Source organism: Coenobita brevimanus, chromosome 11, assembly GCF_032717465.1.
Source record: "Coenobita brevimanus isolate Jiangsu-jjx chromosome 11, ASM3271746v2, whole genome shotgun sequence".
Taxonomy (NCBI): Eukaryota; Metazoa; Arthropoda; class Malacostraca; order Decapoda; family Coenobitidae; genus Coenobita; species Coenobita brevimanus.
Window position 1 is genome coordinate 9,436,153 of NC_136964.1, and position 17,755 is coordinate 9,453,907.

The 17,755-nt window shown below is 41.3% G+C and overlaps 1 protein-coding gene and 1 non-coding gene across 2 annotated transcripts; one reads left to right on the forward strand and one right to left on the reverse strand.

The window, feature by feature from the left end:
- Positions 1–3,181: 3,181 nt before the first annotated feature.
- LOC145410927 (UDP-glucuronosyltransferase 2C1-like) lies at positions 3,182–11,021 on the forward strand. The gene is made up of 8 exons (XM_080280973.1): positions 3,182–3,459; positions 5,583–5,661; positions 6,164–6,364; positions 6,565–6,729; positions 7,347–7,520; positions 8,545–8,752; positions 10,385–10,604; positions 10,751–11,021. Exons 1-8 carry the CDS (start codon positions 3,182–3,184, stop codon positions 11,019–11,021), a joined length of 1,596 nt encoding a protein of 531 aa, XP_080137099.1.
- Positions 11,022–11,888: 867 nt separating this feature from the next.
- On the reverse strand, positions 11,889–11,959 carry TRNAG-CCC (transfer RNA glycine (anticodon CCC)). The gene has a single exon. It is a non-coding gene; the product is annotated as a tRNA-Gly (tRNA).
- Positions 11,960–17,755: the final 5,796 nt, after the last annotated feature.

A 17,755-nucleotide genomic window follows, 5' to 3' on the forward strand; every position in this document is an offset into this window, starting at 1 on the left:
TAAATCGCTTAGGAAAAGGTGTTAGGGTGGTTAATAGTTTTACCTAATTAATGCAGAGGATGGCAATGTTGAAACGATTTATAGAAGACAAGACAGTAACTTGTAATCAAAGTAAATCGCTTAGGAAAAGGTGTTAGGGTGGTTAATATTGATTTACCTAATTAATGTAGAGGATGGCAATATTGAAACGATTTATAGAAGACAGAAAAGGACAAAAAGCTATGATAATCAAAATAAATCGCTTAGGAAAAGGTGTTAGGGTCCTCAACCGTCTTCGTCTCGCTAGGGTTATCATCTATAGCGGTTTTTGTGAGGATGGGAGATTCCGGTGACAGTTACCCACGTCTCTCTCTCTCTCTCTCTCTCTCTCTCTCTCTCTCTCTCTCCTTGCAGATTACAGTTGAATACCTGTATGCTTCCTCCAATTATGTGTGTGTTTGTCTGTGTGTGTATGTGTTTGTGTGTGTGTGTGTGTGTGTGTGTGTGTGTGTGTGTGTGTGTGTGTGTGTGTGTGTGAAATAGATAGATAGATAGATAGAGAGAGAGAGAGAGAGAGAGAGAGAGAGAGAGGAAACTAGGGGGAAGATGGAGAGATTTGGAAGGTAGAAAGGAAGAGGGTAATATTGAAAGGTAGGAGAGAGAGAGAGAGAGAGAGAGAGGAATTAAGGGACGTAGAAGGGAGGGGAAGGAACGGGGGGAGAATGGAGGGAGGGAGGGAGGTAAAAATTGAAGGATAATAAGGAGGAAAGAGAGAGGGAGGTAGGGAGAAAGGGAGGGAAATGGAGGAAAGGAAGGGAGGAAGTGGAGGGACGGGAGGGAGGGAAAACTAATGGGAAAGAGTGAGGGAGGGAGGGAGGGTAGGGAGAAGGGGAGGGAATGGAGGAAAGGAAAGAGAAGGAGGGAGGGAGGGGAGGGGAAATTGATGGGTAGGAGTAAGGGAAGAGAGGGAGGGAGGGAAGGGGAGGGAAGGTAGAGATGGATGGGGAGCAAGTCCAGTGGCGTAGTTGTGGTTTGGATCGGAGTGTAGTAGGATGGGTGACTAGAAGCTCAGAGAGAGAGAGAGAGAGAGTATGAGGGAGGGTGAAGTGGTTGGAGAGAGAGCAAAATAGTGTATGAGGGAGGGTGATGTGGTTGGAGAGAGAGAGAGGGGGGGGGATAATTATAATGGACGGTGGTGCCACGGGAAGGATAGGTCCTAAATAAGTAGGGACAAATGCTAGAATACGTTAAAGCATGTTTTAAAATGGAATTGTATCACTATTTAAGGTGTCTTTCTCTTCGCTGCAATGTAGTATCACCCTCATTTATTTATTGTTTATTTCAGGTAATTTCAGTGCCGGGTGAAGATCGACAGACTGGAAGATAAAAAAAACTCCCGTCAAATAAAGGCAGAAATTAGTGTCGAACTGAGGTACGAATTTTGAAATATAAAAAGTCTAGTATTTATGTGATTCTGAAAACTGAAACCAGTGTCGAATTTGAACTGTGACGTGAATTTAGAAGTTTTTAAAAATTGTTAAATAGAAACATCAGTACCGAAGGCGAATAATAGTAATAATAATAATAATAATAATAATAATAATAATCCCGACCGTAAGTGTGATTCTGAAATTGCAAAAAAAAATATACCGTATATTAGAAAGGTGAATTTTGAGAGAGGAAAAATGAGTGTCGAATGGAGAGATACAGAGTTTGAAGATTGAAAATAAATAATTAATTAAAGGTGTCGATTACAGACGTGGTTTTTGAAACATGAAAAAATATATATGTCGAACTGAAGTATAGATTGTGAAGCTAAAATGCTGATTACAGGAGTGAATTTTGAAAGCAGAGTCGATTAAAGATACAGATTTTGTAACGATCCAAATACATCTGTCCTTTTTGCAGTAATTATCGTAAATTTGAGAGAGAGAGAGAGAGAGAGAGAGAGGACATTTAAATATTGGGTGCCAGGTTGAAGTGTGAGAGTGGTGAGATTTTGGCGGGGTGTGACTGAGTGGGTGTGGCCAAGAAGCTAATCACCATAACCACTAATTCTCACGCACTTAAGCACACGCATGCTTGTGGTGGTGACTGGTTTTGTGGTGACTGTTATAGTATGTTTTTAAATTCGTCTGGCGGTTTAAAATGTATAAATAAATGACGCTAATAACCGAAGAATTACTGTAGCTGATTTATTTTAACGACCCAAAATTCATGCCTGCTTATTTTACGTAGCTCAGTGGCAGAAAAGGACAATACTGTAGCTCTGCATCCTTTCTGTTGCACTTCTTCGTGACCAGCATCATATTCTAGTATTAATGTATTTCTTTAACTCAGCATTCAAGAGAGACATGTTAGTTTTAGGCCAAAGTAGAGTGAACAGAGAACAGAAACTTACTTTAACCCCTTGACATAATTGCAACGTATGAAAGGAGAAAATTTAAAATGGAAAGATAATGTTGAAGGACTAACTGAAGATTAATTTAAACTTTCAAACGTTCATTGCTGGATTATATTCGGCTCCAATGCTAAATAAATTCTGGAGGTAACAAGAAAAACTCTGAATAAGACTGTCGCTCTGATAAACTTCGTAAACATGGCGTCTTTAGCGGGATGGAGGATGTTGAGGGTGGTGGTATTAATTTTGACGTTTGTCGTGTGTGGTGGTGGTGGTATGTGTGGTGTGGAGCGTCATGCAATCCCGTGCAATGATGGGGCAGCGACATGCAATTCAGAACCGTCCCCAGTGCATGACGGGGTGAACGATTTGAAGCGACCGTACGCAGATTGTGAGAGGAATCTTAATGGCGGAGAGAAGGAAGAGTTTGAGGTGGAGAGAAGAGGTGAGAGACTGGAGAAAGAGCAGGTAGAGAGGAGAGAAGAGGGGAGAGGAGAAGAACTTAAGGGATGGGAGATGGAAGGAAGAGAAGATGACGAGGAAAACAAGAGGAAGGGAGAGGAAATGGAGAAACAGGCAAGAAGAAGTGGAGGGAAAACGGAAGAATTGGTGGAGGGAAAGGATCATACCAAAGAAGAATGCGGAGAATGGAGAGAAAACAGGAGGGAGGAAAGAGAAGCGGATGAGGGAGACGAAGAAGGAGGAAGGAAACAAGAGAAGACGAAGGAAGGAGACAGAAAGAAGGAAAATGAGACAACCGAAGAAGACAATGAAAGAAAATGGGCGCAAAAAAGAGAGAAAATGGGCCAAGAATTGAATCAAAACAGAGACCAAACAGAGAAAACGGATATAAACATAGAAAATAAATGGGAAACAAAACCAAATCGCGAAGGGGGCGGTGTTCTCATCCTCCACCCTATATTTTCTGGAAGCCACGAGCGAGTGTTGCGAAAAGTGGGCGAGACACTGGTCAGACGAGGCCACAGGGTCACGCAAATCAGGTTCCCGTCCTCCCTGACACAAGAGGTCAATTCTAGCGTCGAGGTCATCACGCTGAGGGTCAATAATAGTGATTTAAGGTGAGTAGTTGTGCCCTGGTGTACGGGGGGAGCAGACCCATCGAGTACAAGCAAGCAGGGGCCTTCCACATAGCGAGGTGCTGGTAAAATGGAAAATGAGCTGTGTATAGGAGGTATGTGTGCGTTAGATGGGTATTTTTTCTTTGTAATTATCTATATAAAGGATTGCGTGGTCTGGAATTTGTCGACTTTCGTTTTAGTCATGTCTGTCTTATCTATCTATCTGTCTGTCTGTCTATCTACCTGTCAGTTTATGTATCTTTATCTGCCAATAGGAGATCCATGACGGTGTGAACATATCAATACTAATACTGTTGTTAAACCTAAACGAGAGAGAGCGAGAGAGAGAGAGAGAGAGAGAGAGAGAGAGAGAGAGAGAGAGAAAGCGTATTTCAAAGTACTAGAGCGTGTATGAGAGAGAGAGGAAAGGGGGGTGGGGTGGCTCATGGGCCGTCAGCTTTCCGTGTCTAAAAACAATTAATCTTTACCACAGACGGGGATGTGGGTTATTGAAGGGGGCTTATACGGCTTACTTCCGCCTCTCTCTCTCTCTCTCTCTCATGATCCTTCTTCCCTATTAGTCCTTTCTCTCTCTCTCTCTCTCTCTCTCTCTCTCTCTCTCTCTCTCATATTCCTTACTTCTTCCCTGTGTATGTCCTTTCTCTCTCTCTCTCTCTCTCTCTCTCTCTCTCTCTCTCTCTCTCTCTCTCTCTCTCATATTCCTTACTTCTTCCCTGTTTATGTCTTTTTCTTTCTTTTTTTTTCTCTCATATTCCTTCCTTCATTGTGTCCTTTCCTTCTTTCCATTCATTCTTCATTTTCATTTTTTCTATCCTTTTCCTTCCTTCCTTCCTCATTTTCTCTCCTTTTCTTCCTTCCTTCCCCATTTTCTTCCTCTTATCCTCTTTCTTCCTTCATTCATTTCCCCTCATCCTTCCTTTCTTTACTTCCTTCCTTCCTCCTACGGTCATCTCTCTTCTTTCCTCTCTTCCCTCCTTCCATCCTTCCTTCCTCATTCCATCACTCCTATTCCTTCTTATCTCCCTCTTTCTTTCCCTATATCCGTGCATATTTATCTTTCTACTCTCTCTCTCTCTCTCTCTCTCTCTCTGTCACACACACACACACACACACACACACACACACACACACACACACACACACACACACCTGGTCATCGACTCTGGGTAATAACATCTGGTGAGCCGTAATAACAGCCGCATCAGTTATAATAATTCTGTCACCAGCACCGCTATCATTGTCAACATCAAACACCACCACCACCACCAACAACAACAACAACAATAGCAATACTAACAATGATGATGATGGTGATGGTTAATATAATAATAATAATAATAATAATAACTAATAATTATAATAGTAGTAGTAGTACGGTAGTTGTAGTAGTAATAGTAGTAGTAGTAGTAAGGCAGTTGTAGTAGTAGTAATAATAATAATAATAATAATAATTACTACTGTACTACTTCTGCTACTGCTATTACTGCTACTACTACAATAAATAATAATAATAATAAGACCAATGCTAATGTGTTGTTTATGTGTTTGTCTTATTGTGACGATTTGTGATTGTTATATAATTATGATTTCCAATTTATTTTTATAGTTGTTTGATAGGTTAGTATAATGTGATTTTAAATGGATAGATAGATGTAAGGATAGGTAGGTGGATGGATAGATGGGTAGAGGGATTGATAGATGGATAGATAAAGAGAGGTGTAGATAGATGATAGATAAAGAGGAGTAAATAGATGTACTGTAATGATAGAGGGATAGGCTGATAGAATAGGTAGATTTAATTATAGAGGGATAGACCGATAGATAGAGGAATAGATGTGTAATGATGGATAGATAGATAGAGAGGAATAGGCATGTAATGATCGTGATAGGTAGGTACAGATAGTTGGCTACGTAGATAGATAGATAGAGGGATAAAGATAGACTCAGATAGACGGATAGATAGAAGAATAAGTAAATGTAATGATATAGATACAGATATAGATAGATGGATATGTAGGTAGGTTATCAGACAGATAGATAAATAGAGATAGATGGATGGATTAGTAGGTATATAAATAGATAATTATTTTTTCTTCTGACAGGTTCCCTTACATAGATCGAGATGGGACCTTTTTACCCCCCACGGGCCTGCTATGGGACAGGCCAAGGCGGCAGTGGCAGGTTCGTTGCTGAGTAGGCACACTAACCCGTATTCTGGGCTGGCATGGGCTTCGTAGCACCTTTTTATGAGTGATTTATTTTCCATATTAGCTTAGTATTTTCTGATATAATTTTAATATTGTTATACCTTGCGTCAGGAACATGCCCTACTCTGTGCTACTTACACCAACATTACCCTACCTTACTCTACCCTGCCTTACTCTGCCCTACCCTACTTTACCCTTCCTTACCCTACCTTTCCATTCCCTACCCTACCTAACCCTACTTTCTCGTCATTCCAACCCATCCAACTGTACCCTACCCTACCCTACACTACTCTATCCTACCCTACCCTACCCTACCCTACCTTACCTTACCTTACCTTACCTTACCTTACCTTTCCATTCCGTATCCTACCCAACCATACCTTACCTTACCTTACTTTTCCCTACCCTACCCTCATTGCATCCCATCTAACTCTACCCAACCCCGCCCCACCCCTAACCCCATCACGACGTTGCAGCTGCCCTTAGACGTGTTCCGGATCATCGACGCTCACTGCCAAGCCCTACTGGGGGACGCCACACTCCTGCAGCGGCTGGGGCGGGTGAAATATTCGGTGGCCGTGGTGGATGTGATAAGCAATGAATGTTCCCTGGCACTTGCGCATATTCTGGATCTGCCCGTAATTGGCTTCTGGGGCTTCGCGTATCAGGGAGCAGAGGTATCGTAAAAGTTATTGGGAAAAATAATAGTTACCAAAATTCCATGATAATTTAAATGATACAAGCTTGCCAACAGTTACTTTCTTGGCCACCCACGTGAGGGAGCAGAGGTATCATAAAAGTTATTGGGAAAAAATAGTTACCAAAATTCCTTGATAAATGATGCAATCTTGGCAACAGTGCTTATTTTTTTGGCCAGGCACGTGAGATGGGTATGTTCCAGTCGCCAGCGTTAGTCCCGGCGTTCATGAGTGAGACCAGCTGCTATATGACGTTCACACAGCGCTTATGGAACACCCTAGTCACCATCGTAGAATCGCTCATTGCCACATACCACTTCCATGTTGTTGATTCTAACATAAAGGTGAGACTTGGAGTATAATGGCAATTTGATATTAAGAGTATTCTGTTTTTTAAAGTTAACATTGACTTAAAGCTTCCCACACCAGTACTACCCCACACACTCCCATCCCATCCTGCCTACTCTTGCCCACACCTTGTTGCCCTTTTTATTTATTTTATATTTTTGGGAAGGAGACTAGGCGTTATTTTTGTACTGTTAGGACGCTTACTAATACCTCTTCCTTACCGATTTATTTCTGACTCTGTTCCGTATATTCTTGTGTGTTATCCATGCAATCTATGTCGATATTGACACAAGAAGCAAACTAGGGGATATTAATGAGTTGTTTGGAAAATAAATAGTTAAAGGAGAGGTATTAGGGAGCTTCCTTACCCAACGAGAATTTGGTCTTGTTTTAAATATCCATGTAGTAAGTTTGATTTCTAACTTTGACCCTTTGAGTTCTGTATCGTATTTTGTATATTTCCGTCTCCAGTCACTTTATTCAGTTTGAGATTATTATTATTTTTTTAACTGGCATGAATAAACCCCCCAAAATTTTAGACATCCTTCCTGATTTACATAAACTCGTCCGGAAATACCAGGAATAAAATTAAATGGTTAAATCCCTCCTACAGAAGTTAGCACCGAGCAGCCCGGACAGCCGAACTCTTCTTGGGCGGGTTGAGGCTGTACTCGTCCACTCGCACTGGCTGGTGGACTGTCCGAAACTCCTACCGCCTAATGTCCAGTATGTTGGGTGTATCTCGTGTGGTTTACCCTCACCCCTGCCACCACATATCAACTCTTGGGTACGTATACATGCCCTTTCCTCACTTTCTTCTTTCTTTCCATGCTCTTCCGTCATTCTTTCCTTCATTCTTTCCTCTTTCTTCCGTCTGTGGGTGCCTCTACACTGAGTGACAAGCCAAATGGTTTCCTGTTCACCAGGATACCATTTACTACGCTGAGCGGTAAGCATGTAACCAGATTGTGGCACCTGGTGGTTTAGTGGGTAATTACGGCGCTCCAATTGGATTGAGCCGGTATAGGTTTATATCCAGGGGGTGGTTGGGGTTTATTGCTTACGTTATGCGACTCAGGGATGAGTGAGGCTGGTCACTCTTATCTTAAATGTCAAGACCAACTTGCCTAGCCCCGGGCTCCTACGCTCCTCATGGGGCAATGTAGGATTTGATGATGATGACAGCATCTGAAACAGTTACCGTCCACATTTATCTGAAACTGGTGCCGTTTAGATTATCCAAAGCTCCACTGTTTCCTGGACCAACTAATACTGCTACCACCCAGCGTTCATGAGTAGTTAAGTAGATAAGTAGTTACTTCCTGTGCATTCAGAGAGAACATGGAAGCTGCATACCCAGTCCTGTGATATGTATGCCTACTTCGTTGAAATCTACATAGTCACTTTCCTCCATTTCTGATCGTTGTTATTTTTGGAAGGGGGCTGACCACCTCCAAGAATCAATGAGGGGTCACGCTCCCTATATCGCATTACGGCTGAGAGTCCATTATACAACATTTACTGAGATAGTAAAGCTATATCTGCCCTCTTTTCACCATTTTTCTATATTTTTTTATTTGGGAAAGGGGGCTAACTCCCAAAAATCATGGTTGGAAAATTGTACATAGTATAACTGACGAACTCATCTGGGAAGTTACACACACACACACACACACACACACACACACACACACACACACACACACACACACACACACACACACACACAAATCTCGCGGAACGGTATAGGTCGAGATGGAGCAAATTCAACCATCCCGCTTCACAAAATAATACCAGTTCTTCCCCAACAGGTCAACGGGGCGAAATCCGGTGTGATAATCTTCTCGCTGGGCTACACCGGGTATGACGCTGCCTCAGTACCCAGCCACGTCATGCAGTCCTTCATGGCCGCCTTCTCACGCCTTCGTCAGCGCGTCCTGGTGCGTTTCAACCCAATGCTCCTGGACGCACCTAAAAATGTTATGGTCTTGGAATGGCTGCCGCAGTTTGATATTCTGGGTAGGTTTGTGGATTTTTAAGTCTAGAATTTATATTGCTTGTGGTTGGTAGTGGCGACCGTCATCCACTCACTTGATATAGTGCTGCCTTCTTACATCTGTATTATTCTTTTTCTTCGTCTGCTTTCCGCGCTTCCTATTACCCCCATCATCCACTTACTTGATGTAGTGCTGCCTACTTCGTCCTTCACCTCTATCGTTCTTTTTCTGTGGCTGCCCTCCTCTCTTCCTGTTTCTCCCATCATCCACTCACTTGATGTAGTGCTGCCTACGGGTACTTCTTCCTTCGCCTATATCATTCTTTTTCTGCGTCTGCCCTCCTCACTTCCTATTTCTCCCATCGTCCACTCACTTGATGTAGTGCTGCCTTCTTTCTACATCTTTATTATTCTTTTTCTACGTCCGCCCTTCTCTCTTCCAATTTCTCCCTTCATCCACTCACTTGTTGTAGTGCTGCCATCTTCCTTCACCTCACTTCTTTTTCTGCGTCTGCCCTCCTCTCTTCCATTTTCTCACCATCATCCACTCACTTGATGTAGTGCTGCCGTCTTCTTCCTACACCTTTATTATTCTTTTTTCTGCGTCTACCCTCCTCTCTTCCTATTTCTCACCATCATCCACTCATTTGATGTAGTGCTGCCTTCTTCCTACACCTTTGTTATTCTTTTTCCTGAGTCTGTCCAGCTCCCTTCCCATTTCTCACCATCATCCACTCACTTGATGTAGTGCTGCCTTCTTCTTCCTACACCTTTGTTATTCATTTTCCTGAGTCTGCCCAGCTCCCTTCCCATTTCTCACCATCATCCACTCACTTGATGTAGTGCTGCCTACTTCTTCCTTTACCTCTATCATTATTTTTTTTGTCTGTCTTCCTCTCTTCCTATTTCTCCCATCTTTCCTGTCACATTTTATTACTCTACATTTCCTTTTCAGGTGGCTTTACATTGAGTGACAAGCCTAATGGTTTCTTGTAATCCAGGAAACCATTTACAGCGCTGGGTGGTAACCATATAACCAACCCATTGGTGTTGCCTACGTGTCAGCAATGGGTTGGCGAAGGGTTAGTGCCCCTCCACGTAAAATAACTAACTCAAAGACAAACGGCCACCCCTTACCCAATTATGGCGTCTGGCTATAGATAAATAAATAAATAGATCCCAACTAAGGTATTGAAAATTGGAGACAGATAGACGATATAATTTGTTTACCTATATTCCTTCCCGTAAAAGAATATATATTTACTTACTTTTTTAGCTCTGCCTTTGTGTTTTGTGCATTTGTATATAATTTAAATCTTCCAGCCTTTCCCATGTTCTTCATTTTTATTCATTATTTATTTTTTATGTGGGAGATTTAGTAATTTTAATAAGTGATAGGTACTGTTTGTGATGTGTAAAAATAAGTACCGAATGATAAGGCGACGTTGTAATAGTACTAGTAGTAATGGTGGTGGTGGGAGTAGTAGTAAGAGTAGTAGTAGTAATAGCAGTAACAGTATTAGTTGTAATAGTAGTGGTAGTAGTAGTAATTGTAGTAGTAGTGGTTATGGTGGTGGTATATAGTAGTAGTAGTAATAATAATAATCATAATCAATAAGAACAATCATAATAACAATAATAATCTTTCTCCCCAGCACACCCGAAGACAGTGGCCTTTGTGAGTCACTGTGGGCAAGGTGGGATGAGTGAGGCTGTGTACTGTGGTGTGCCTCTCGTCTGTGTACCCATATTCGCTGACCAGGGCGACAACGCAAGAAGAATAGAGGAGAGGGGACTGGGTGTAGTGGTGGATAAGCATGAGATAACCGAGGATGCTGTCTTCACTGCTGTTAATACTGTACTTAGTGATCACAGGTGAGAGAGAGAGAGAGAGAGAGAGAGTAACTGTGTCTGTGTGTGTGGGAGAAAAAAAACGTGTGTATGTATGTTTGTGTGTGTGTGAGAGAGAGAGGGAGAGATAGAGAGAGAGACCCCTTAACCAAACCTCTCTTTCTCCTCAGATATCGTGAAAATACCCAGCGGTTTTCTCGAATGTGGAGGGAGGAGGACAAGTCTGGTGGAGTGGAGGGTGGGGCTGGGGTGGCGGCGGGCTGGGTGGAGAGAGTGGTACATCACGGTCCGCAAACCCACCTGAGGATGCCCGGACACCATTTCACCGTAGCACAGTACTTTGCCATCGATGTGTACATGTTTATACTGACTGTGTTGATGTTACCGCCTTTGTGTTTAATCTACTGCTGTCGGAACAAGAATAAACAGAAAATGGATTAGATATAAGGAAGAATGGCTGGATCTGTAACGTGTACCCTTTTGAATTTTCGTCTCTTTCTCACTACACCTCCCCATTTGGATTTTGGATGTATTTGATGAGTGTAAACTGTTAATTGTGTATCATTAGGGCTTATTCCCATTTCTGAGTGCCTAGTAATGCCCCTTACTGGGAGTGTGTATATTTACGAGGTCTGACTAAAAAAGAAACGGAACATTTTAAATAGCGCGCCAACTAGAGCGTGAGCGTCAGGAGCGGTGTAGCGGCGACTTTGAACTTTATGGCCGTATTAAAGTTGGTGTATGGTTCGTAGCACCTTTTTCTAAGCGATTTGTTATGTCTTCTGTTTGATATTCTCTTTCATGCTGTTTATGTATTATTTTCCTGTTATATAATTTGCCTCAGGAACGCATCGGATGGTAAAAAAGTCGTGTAACATAATAAATCGCTAAGGAAAAGTTGCTGCCAAGCTGCTGTCACAATGCGTCCCTTGGTCTAACGTTAGTCGCATTACATTATTCTGCCTTTACGTCACTCAGGATGTAATCAGGTCCACTGCCATTTGGCTGCTCTCTCTAACTCACGCCCTCACCTTCTATCACTCCATCCCATCCTCGGTATCCTTCTCCCCCTCCATCTCATCCTTGGTATCCTTCTCCCCTTCCATCTCATCCTTGATATCCTTCTCCATCTCATCCTACCTCCACCTCACCCACAAACGCTCTTCTAGTTAGTTTCTCATCCTCTTTGAAACACAGTGGTTCTTATCGCCTTGATTCCTTGCAGTACAGAATTTTATGAGGCAGCTCATAATACTGCAGCTTCACCTTTAAGTACAGTATTTTATTTTTCACTAGTCAAAACACTGCTGCGCCGCCCGGGAATCGAACCCGGGTCGCAAGAATGGGAATCTTGCATGATACCACTACACCAGCGGCGCTATGTGTAATATTGTAACTGAGTAGTGATCATAAAATGTCCCAATTTTTTCCCTGGTCATTATCCACATTTGCCAGACAATTTTTGATGACTCCCTCGTCCTTTGGGGGGTTATTTTAAGTAACTGGATTCTACAGTAGACATGCGGAGAGGATGAAGAGCAAAAGACTAACGAGGAGAGTGTATGTAAATGAAGTGGAGAGGGGAGAGGGAGGGGGAGGCGGAGGATGAGATGGAGGGATGGAATGGAGAGGTATAATAGAGAGGCGTGTGAGCTGGGGGAGAGCAGTGAAATGGCGGGGGAAGGCAACATGGAGGCGATTTGTTTGTGGTCCCCCCTTACGGGATTAAGGCGTCTGGCAATAGATAGATTCCAGAGTATTCGTCACCAAATAACTGGATTATAGAGTTATTCGTCTCCGTTTAGCGGTAATGTTTAGACTGTAGCGGCAAAATTTAAATTATTCTGGGCATTCCTCCCCATTTGGGAACATGGTAAAGTTCTTCGTGGGAAAAAAAATAAAACATCGAGAGGGATATACATACAGGCAGTGGTAACGCTCTCGCCTGCCAACTGGTGGACGGGAGTTCGCGCCTCGCTCAGGTTGCGAAAAGTTTCACTGACGAAGTGGGTGGTTAGTCCCCCTTGAGCAAGGGGACGGGTGTGTGAAGGTCACAGCCTTGCCCTTAGATCGGACTATATGAGCTCCCAGCTCCCTTCCGGGAGGGTAAAAGCTGACGATCGAGACCATCAAGTGATCCTGACCGACCCGGTGAATTACGTACATACCTGTGTGTGTGTGTGTGTGTACGGAAAGGACATGGAAAGGAGTATTTGCAAGTTTCGTATGAAATATAATGCAGTATTGGTTACGAGATTTGTTGTATTTAAATTCTTTCTGCAATATATCTTTACCCCTTTTCGAGGAGTTTATGTTATTGCAGGATGAACAAGGAAATTACTTTGATAATTCCAGTTGTTGGGTGAATTATTTTCGAATGCAGCAACCGCCCCTGAAAAAGACAATGTTACGGCTCTACACCCTTCCGTAGCTTTTTTTTTTTTTTTTTTTCTTTTTTTTTTAGCATAATATTCTAGTGTTCTACTCAAGACTGGCCTTTGGTTCCTTCTTCCTTGCATTAAAAAAAGTAATAATAAAATAAACCCCCACAAACACCATCAGCTAGTTCCGAGTTGTAATCCCATTGTCTTGCATGATTTATAAAGAAACAAAGGTGTATAAACAAACTATGTCCTTATCCTCCGGGAGATGGTATCTACCCCTGGGGAAGGGGGTAAAGAATACTTCCCCAGTATCCCTGCTTGTCGTAAGAGGCGACTAAAAGGGGTCTTTTTGTCTCCAATCTTTCCTTACTGTCCTCTTCTGCTCTTCTGTCCTACTTCTCTTCTTGATATTTCCGTGTTTCTTCCGGCCTTTACTTTCCCTCTATCCCTGCACTGCTATAAACCCATATTATGGCTTGACGATACTGCATTATTCCTTCCTTCACTACCCGACTATTCAAACGTCCTTTAGTCTCCTCCTTATCCCCCCAAAGAAGGATGATGGGCCGCAGGAGAACAACTTTAGCCTGCAGTCCACTGGGTTCACATTTCGGATGAACCAGGGGCTAACTTCTACCACTAGCAAAAATATAGAGACCCGGATTTATTGCACTTACTTTTAATCCCCCCCCCCCCTTTTTTTTTGGACGAACGACGAGTGCAGACATCCCCCCCCCCTCCTCTTTTTTTTTCCTTCAGAGAGAGAGAGATTGGATGGATAGTTTGCTACCGGTACAGCTTAAAATTGTCATCTCCGTCTCTAATGCTGGCTTGTAACAATAGATTACAATATAATGCCAGTCAAAGAAGTTCTGTGGGAAGGATGTGGAGTCAGCGTACTAATGGCTGTAGTTGCTCCTTAGCCTGCCAACCTTCTCATGGGGGATATGGAAAGCTGAGGGACGTTTGTATAACCAGTCAGATTCCACCTCCCTTGGAGGAGATTTGTACATTCTGGGCTTTGCTGCACCAGGGAAATAAAACGTAATAACCATTCATGATTCCACCAAATAAATGTATAATAAGGCTTATTTGATATATAGAAAGGACTTTTAATAGATAAATTAGAAAAACGATTCGAACCACTAGCCAAGTTGTTGATGTAAACAAACAGCAGACGGACATGGCTGGCGCGGATGACACAGAGTCAGAGGTAAGTGTGATGTTTTTCGGTTTTTACAGGTCATACACACATTGACATTGCATTACAAGACAACTGTGCGATAGCGAGAAATATAACATTTTTAGTAATTGCTGAAATAATTGTTTAGACTTCTCAGGAAGCCTTATGGCAGCTGTCAAAATGGAATAAGTTGTTCCTTGAAATATGAAATCGGTAACACAGAATTAGGGACTATATAGAAAATAGTTGATGTAAGTTTTCAGTATCCAGCATTGGTACCGCCTAATTCGGTTAATGCTATAGTAACCTGTTTACAGGTGCATTTTTAGTGAATTTTGAGTACGGTATGGGGTTGTCAGTACCGTATCTAAAGTGCATGCAGTGCAGAGCTGTGGTATTGTAAATTAAGGGGTGAACAGTGAAAATGTAGGAGAGCTCCCATGCCTGTAATTTATAACTTTTTTCCTCATTAAACTGTAACCTAATTATCATAGTCAAAGTATTGCACAAGGACATAATTTTCAAGTATTACGGTATAACTTCGTCATTTTTCACACATACACCATGGCACGTGGCTGCCGACCATGTTGAGCAGTCATGTAGATTCAGCTTATAATGTCAATCCATCACCGGTTGTTTTGACCCCATTATGAGAGAATTAAAGGTACAAAGCATAAAGCCACCTTCTACAAAAATTATTAGTAATCATCAAGGAGACACAGGACCCAGTGGTGGGCATTAATGCATTAATTGTTAATCTGTGAATAACAGAGCTAAGTTTTTTGTTAACACGCTAATCCTTTAATTTTTTCAAAGTTAATGAATTATCGTTAACTGTTAAAATTTCTGTTGATTTCTGTTAAATCTGTTACCGGTATTTTCTGTTACAGGTCACTCTTGGTCAGAAACGTTTTAAATCGTCAAATCAATAGTGTCAAAGTGACTCTAAGCCAACAGAACTTTGGACTGTGAAGTGATCATAGACTCATAGTGATGGCATCTCATTCAAGCACATTGCAAGAGTCCATCCCTTTGTCTCAGTTGTCTGTGAGTGAGACAGAAATCAGATTGAGTGATTGTGTCATTTGCATTTCTGTTAGCATTCTAACTGTATATTTTTAATATTTTGGAGTATTAAAACTTTTCTAGCTTTAAGAGTGTCTTTTATATAGGAAAACTGATTTTCATATGTAAAAAAACAAAAATTAGCAAGTAGCAGATTAGTGGACTATCAAATTAGTGATTAGCCAAGTTAATGTTTTAAAAAACTAGTGGATTAATGGATTAACGGTAAAATTCCGTTAATGCAACAGCAGAATCAGCGGATTACCTTTAATGAAGCTACCGTACTTGACAGATTAATAGTTAACGAAGCTAACTTTTTTCATTAACTTGCCCACCACTGACAGGACCACCTTATTGTGCAGTTTTCTTCTGCTTTTCCATATACCAAGGCTCTTCTTGGGATTGTGTTTGTATTTTCTGCATATGGTACATTTTCAGTTTTCAATGTTGTTCATTTCTTTTAAAAGTGGCAAGAAGCATTTAAAAAGTGGTGATTGTTTACAATCTCTAATGGTGCCAAAGACAGATGGATGTCACCTTGCAGTGCGCTGAAGACGTATGCCATTTTTTGATGAAATAACCCTTATCAGTGTACTGTGCAAGTATAACCTGTTAGAATGACTTTTTTTTTTTTTTTTTTTTTTTTTTTTTTTTTAATGAACTAACCTTTATCATTGCTTATTTATTCAAATCCAACTTACATTTTTGTAATAGCCTAACCTAGTTTATCCTAACCTAACCTAACCTATCTCTCATACAGTATGATCCTAATTTTCCTTATTTCGTGATGGATCCTCTTCATACCTGAAAATGCACTTTGTACACCTGGATAAAGTAACAGAATCAGTTCAGTGGTAGGCATTTTTTTTTTTTTTTCTAAGGTAATCATATGTCTCCTTGAAGAATTCCAGATTATTTATGGTACTAGTACTATACATACAGTATTAGTGGTAGGTGGTGACAGCCATCATCCACTCACTTAATGTAGTGCTGCCTACTTCTTCCTTCACCATTATCATTCTTTTTCTGGGTCTGCCCTCACTTCTTATGTCTCCCACCTTTTGTGTCACATTTTATTACACTTCTTTCCTTTTGAAGTGGCATTACATTGATTGACAATCCTAATGGTTTCCTGTAAGCCAGGAAACCATTTACAATGCTGGGTGGTAACCATGTAACCAACCTATATGTGTCAACAAGTGGGTTGGTGAAGGGTTAGTGCCCCTCCCTGTAAAACTCAAAGACAGCCACCCCTTACCGGATTATGGCGTCTGGCTAGAGATAGAAAGGATAGAAATTTTTGTCATTTCCTAGGTGGTCATATGTCTCCCTGATTACTAGATTAACTATTTACTAACACTGTACTGTACATATCCCACAGATCCCATCTTCATGGATCCAAGTGGGTATGTGGATGTGTGCGGGCAGATGGCGGTACCTGGCACTATGGGCAAGACAGGCTGAGGAATACAACACTCGATGAACCTGTCAGAGAGACTTGTAAGTGAGAAAGATTTTGAAATTGAATGGCATTGGTATTATTTTTTATTTAGGAGTGGTTGAAATTCAGTTTTGGTATTAGGCTGTTCTTGTATTATTTTAGACATAGGAGTATCTAAGTGTATTTATACAGTATTTTGGTATTGGTACTGGATTATTTTTGGCTTAGGAGTGGGTGTTAATTAGGTTTTGCAGTTAAGCTGTTCTGGTATTATTTTTGGCCAGGGAGTAGGTGTAAGTTTTGGTATTAGACTATTCTGGTATTATATTTGGCTTAGAAGTGGGTGTAATTAGGTTTTGGTATTAGACTTTTTTTTTTTTTTTTTCCCTCCAGGAGTGGGTGTAATTAGGTTTTGGTATTGGACGATTCTGGTATTATTTTTGGCATGGGGGTGGTTGTAATTAGGTTTTGGTATTGGACAGTGTTGGTATTATTTTTGACTTAGGAGTGGGTGTAATTAGATTTTGGTATCAGACTGTTCTGGTATTATTTTAGAGCTAGAAACAGATAAATTTACTTTCCTGTACAGTATTACTGTACAGTATTTTATTTAGGACAGATTTTGGTATTGAGTGGGACTGGTGTTATAGGCTGAGATTTCATGCTAGCTCATGGTGTTTTACGAATATTTTCATATTATGCTGAAACATCGTATTCAGAAGGATATCCGTAATTTATGATAAGGCAGTTTTACTATGAGAAATAATGGATAGGATGATGATTGTTCTATGCATCAAATTACAGTACTTAATATTACCTGATTTCAGTTAGATTTATATTAATTACCGTACCGGTAATCTTAGTATGGACCGTGAGGAAGATAGATATGGAAGTTGATGAGGCTGAGGGATTGACAAGAGTTCGAGCTGGCTGGATAAATTTTGTGCATAGAAATGCATGACTGGGGATTTGGCACCCCATTTCAATGTGACAGCGTTCAGATTGGCCCAATCAGGTAGGTACTGTGTATGTGAAGCTAAGGAACGTGGTTAAATTTTTTTTTTTTTTTTTTGACCTATAAGATGGAGTCAGGATTTCAAGG

Bases quoted from the DNA above. Each gene is read 5' to 3' on its own strand.
- LOC145410927 (XM_080280973.1), top strand. From the start codon at position 3,182: ATGGGCCAAGAATTGAATCAAAACAGAGACCAAACAGAGAAAACGGAT. The intron at 3,460-5,582 runs GTGAGTAGTTGT...TTCTTCTGACAG, and splicing joins GTCAATAATAGTGATTTAAG to GTTCCCTTACATAGATCGAG. The intron at 5,662-6,163 runs GTTCGTTGCTGA...ACGACGTTGCAG, and splicing joins GGCCAAGGCGGCAGTGGCAG to CTGCCCTTAGACGTGTTCCG.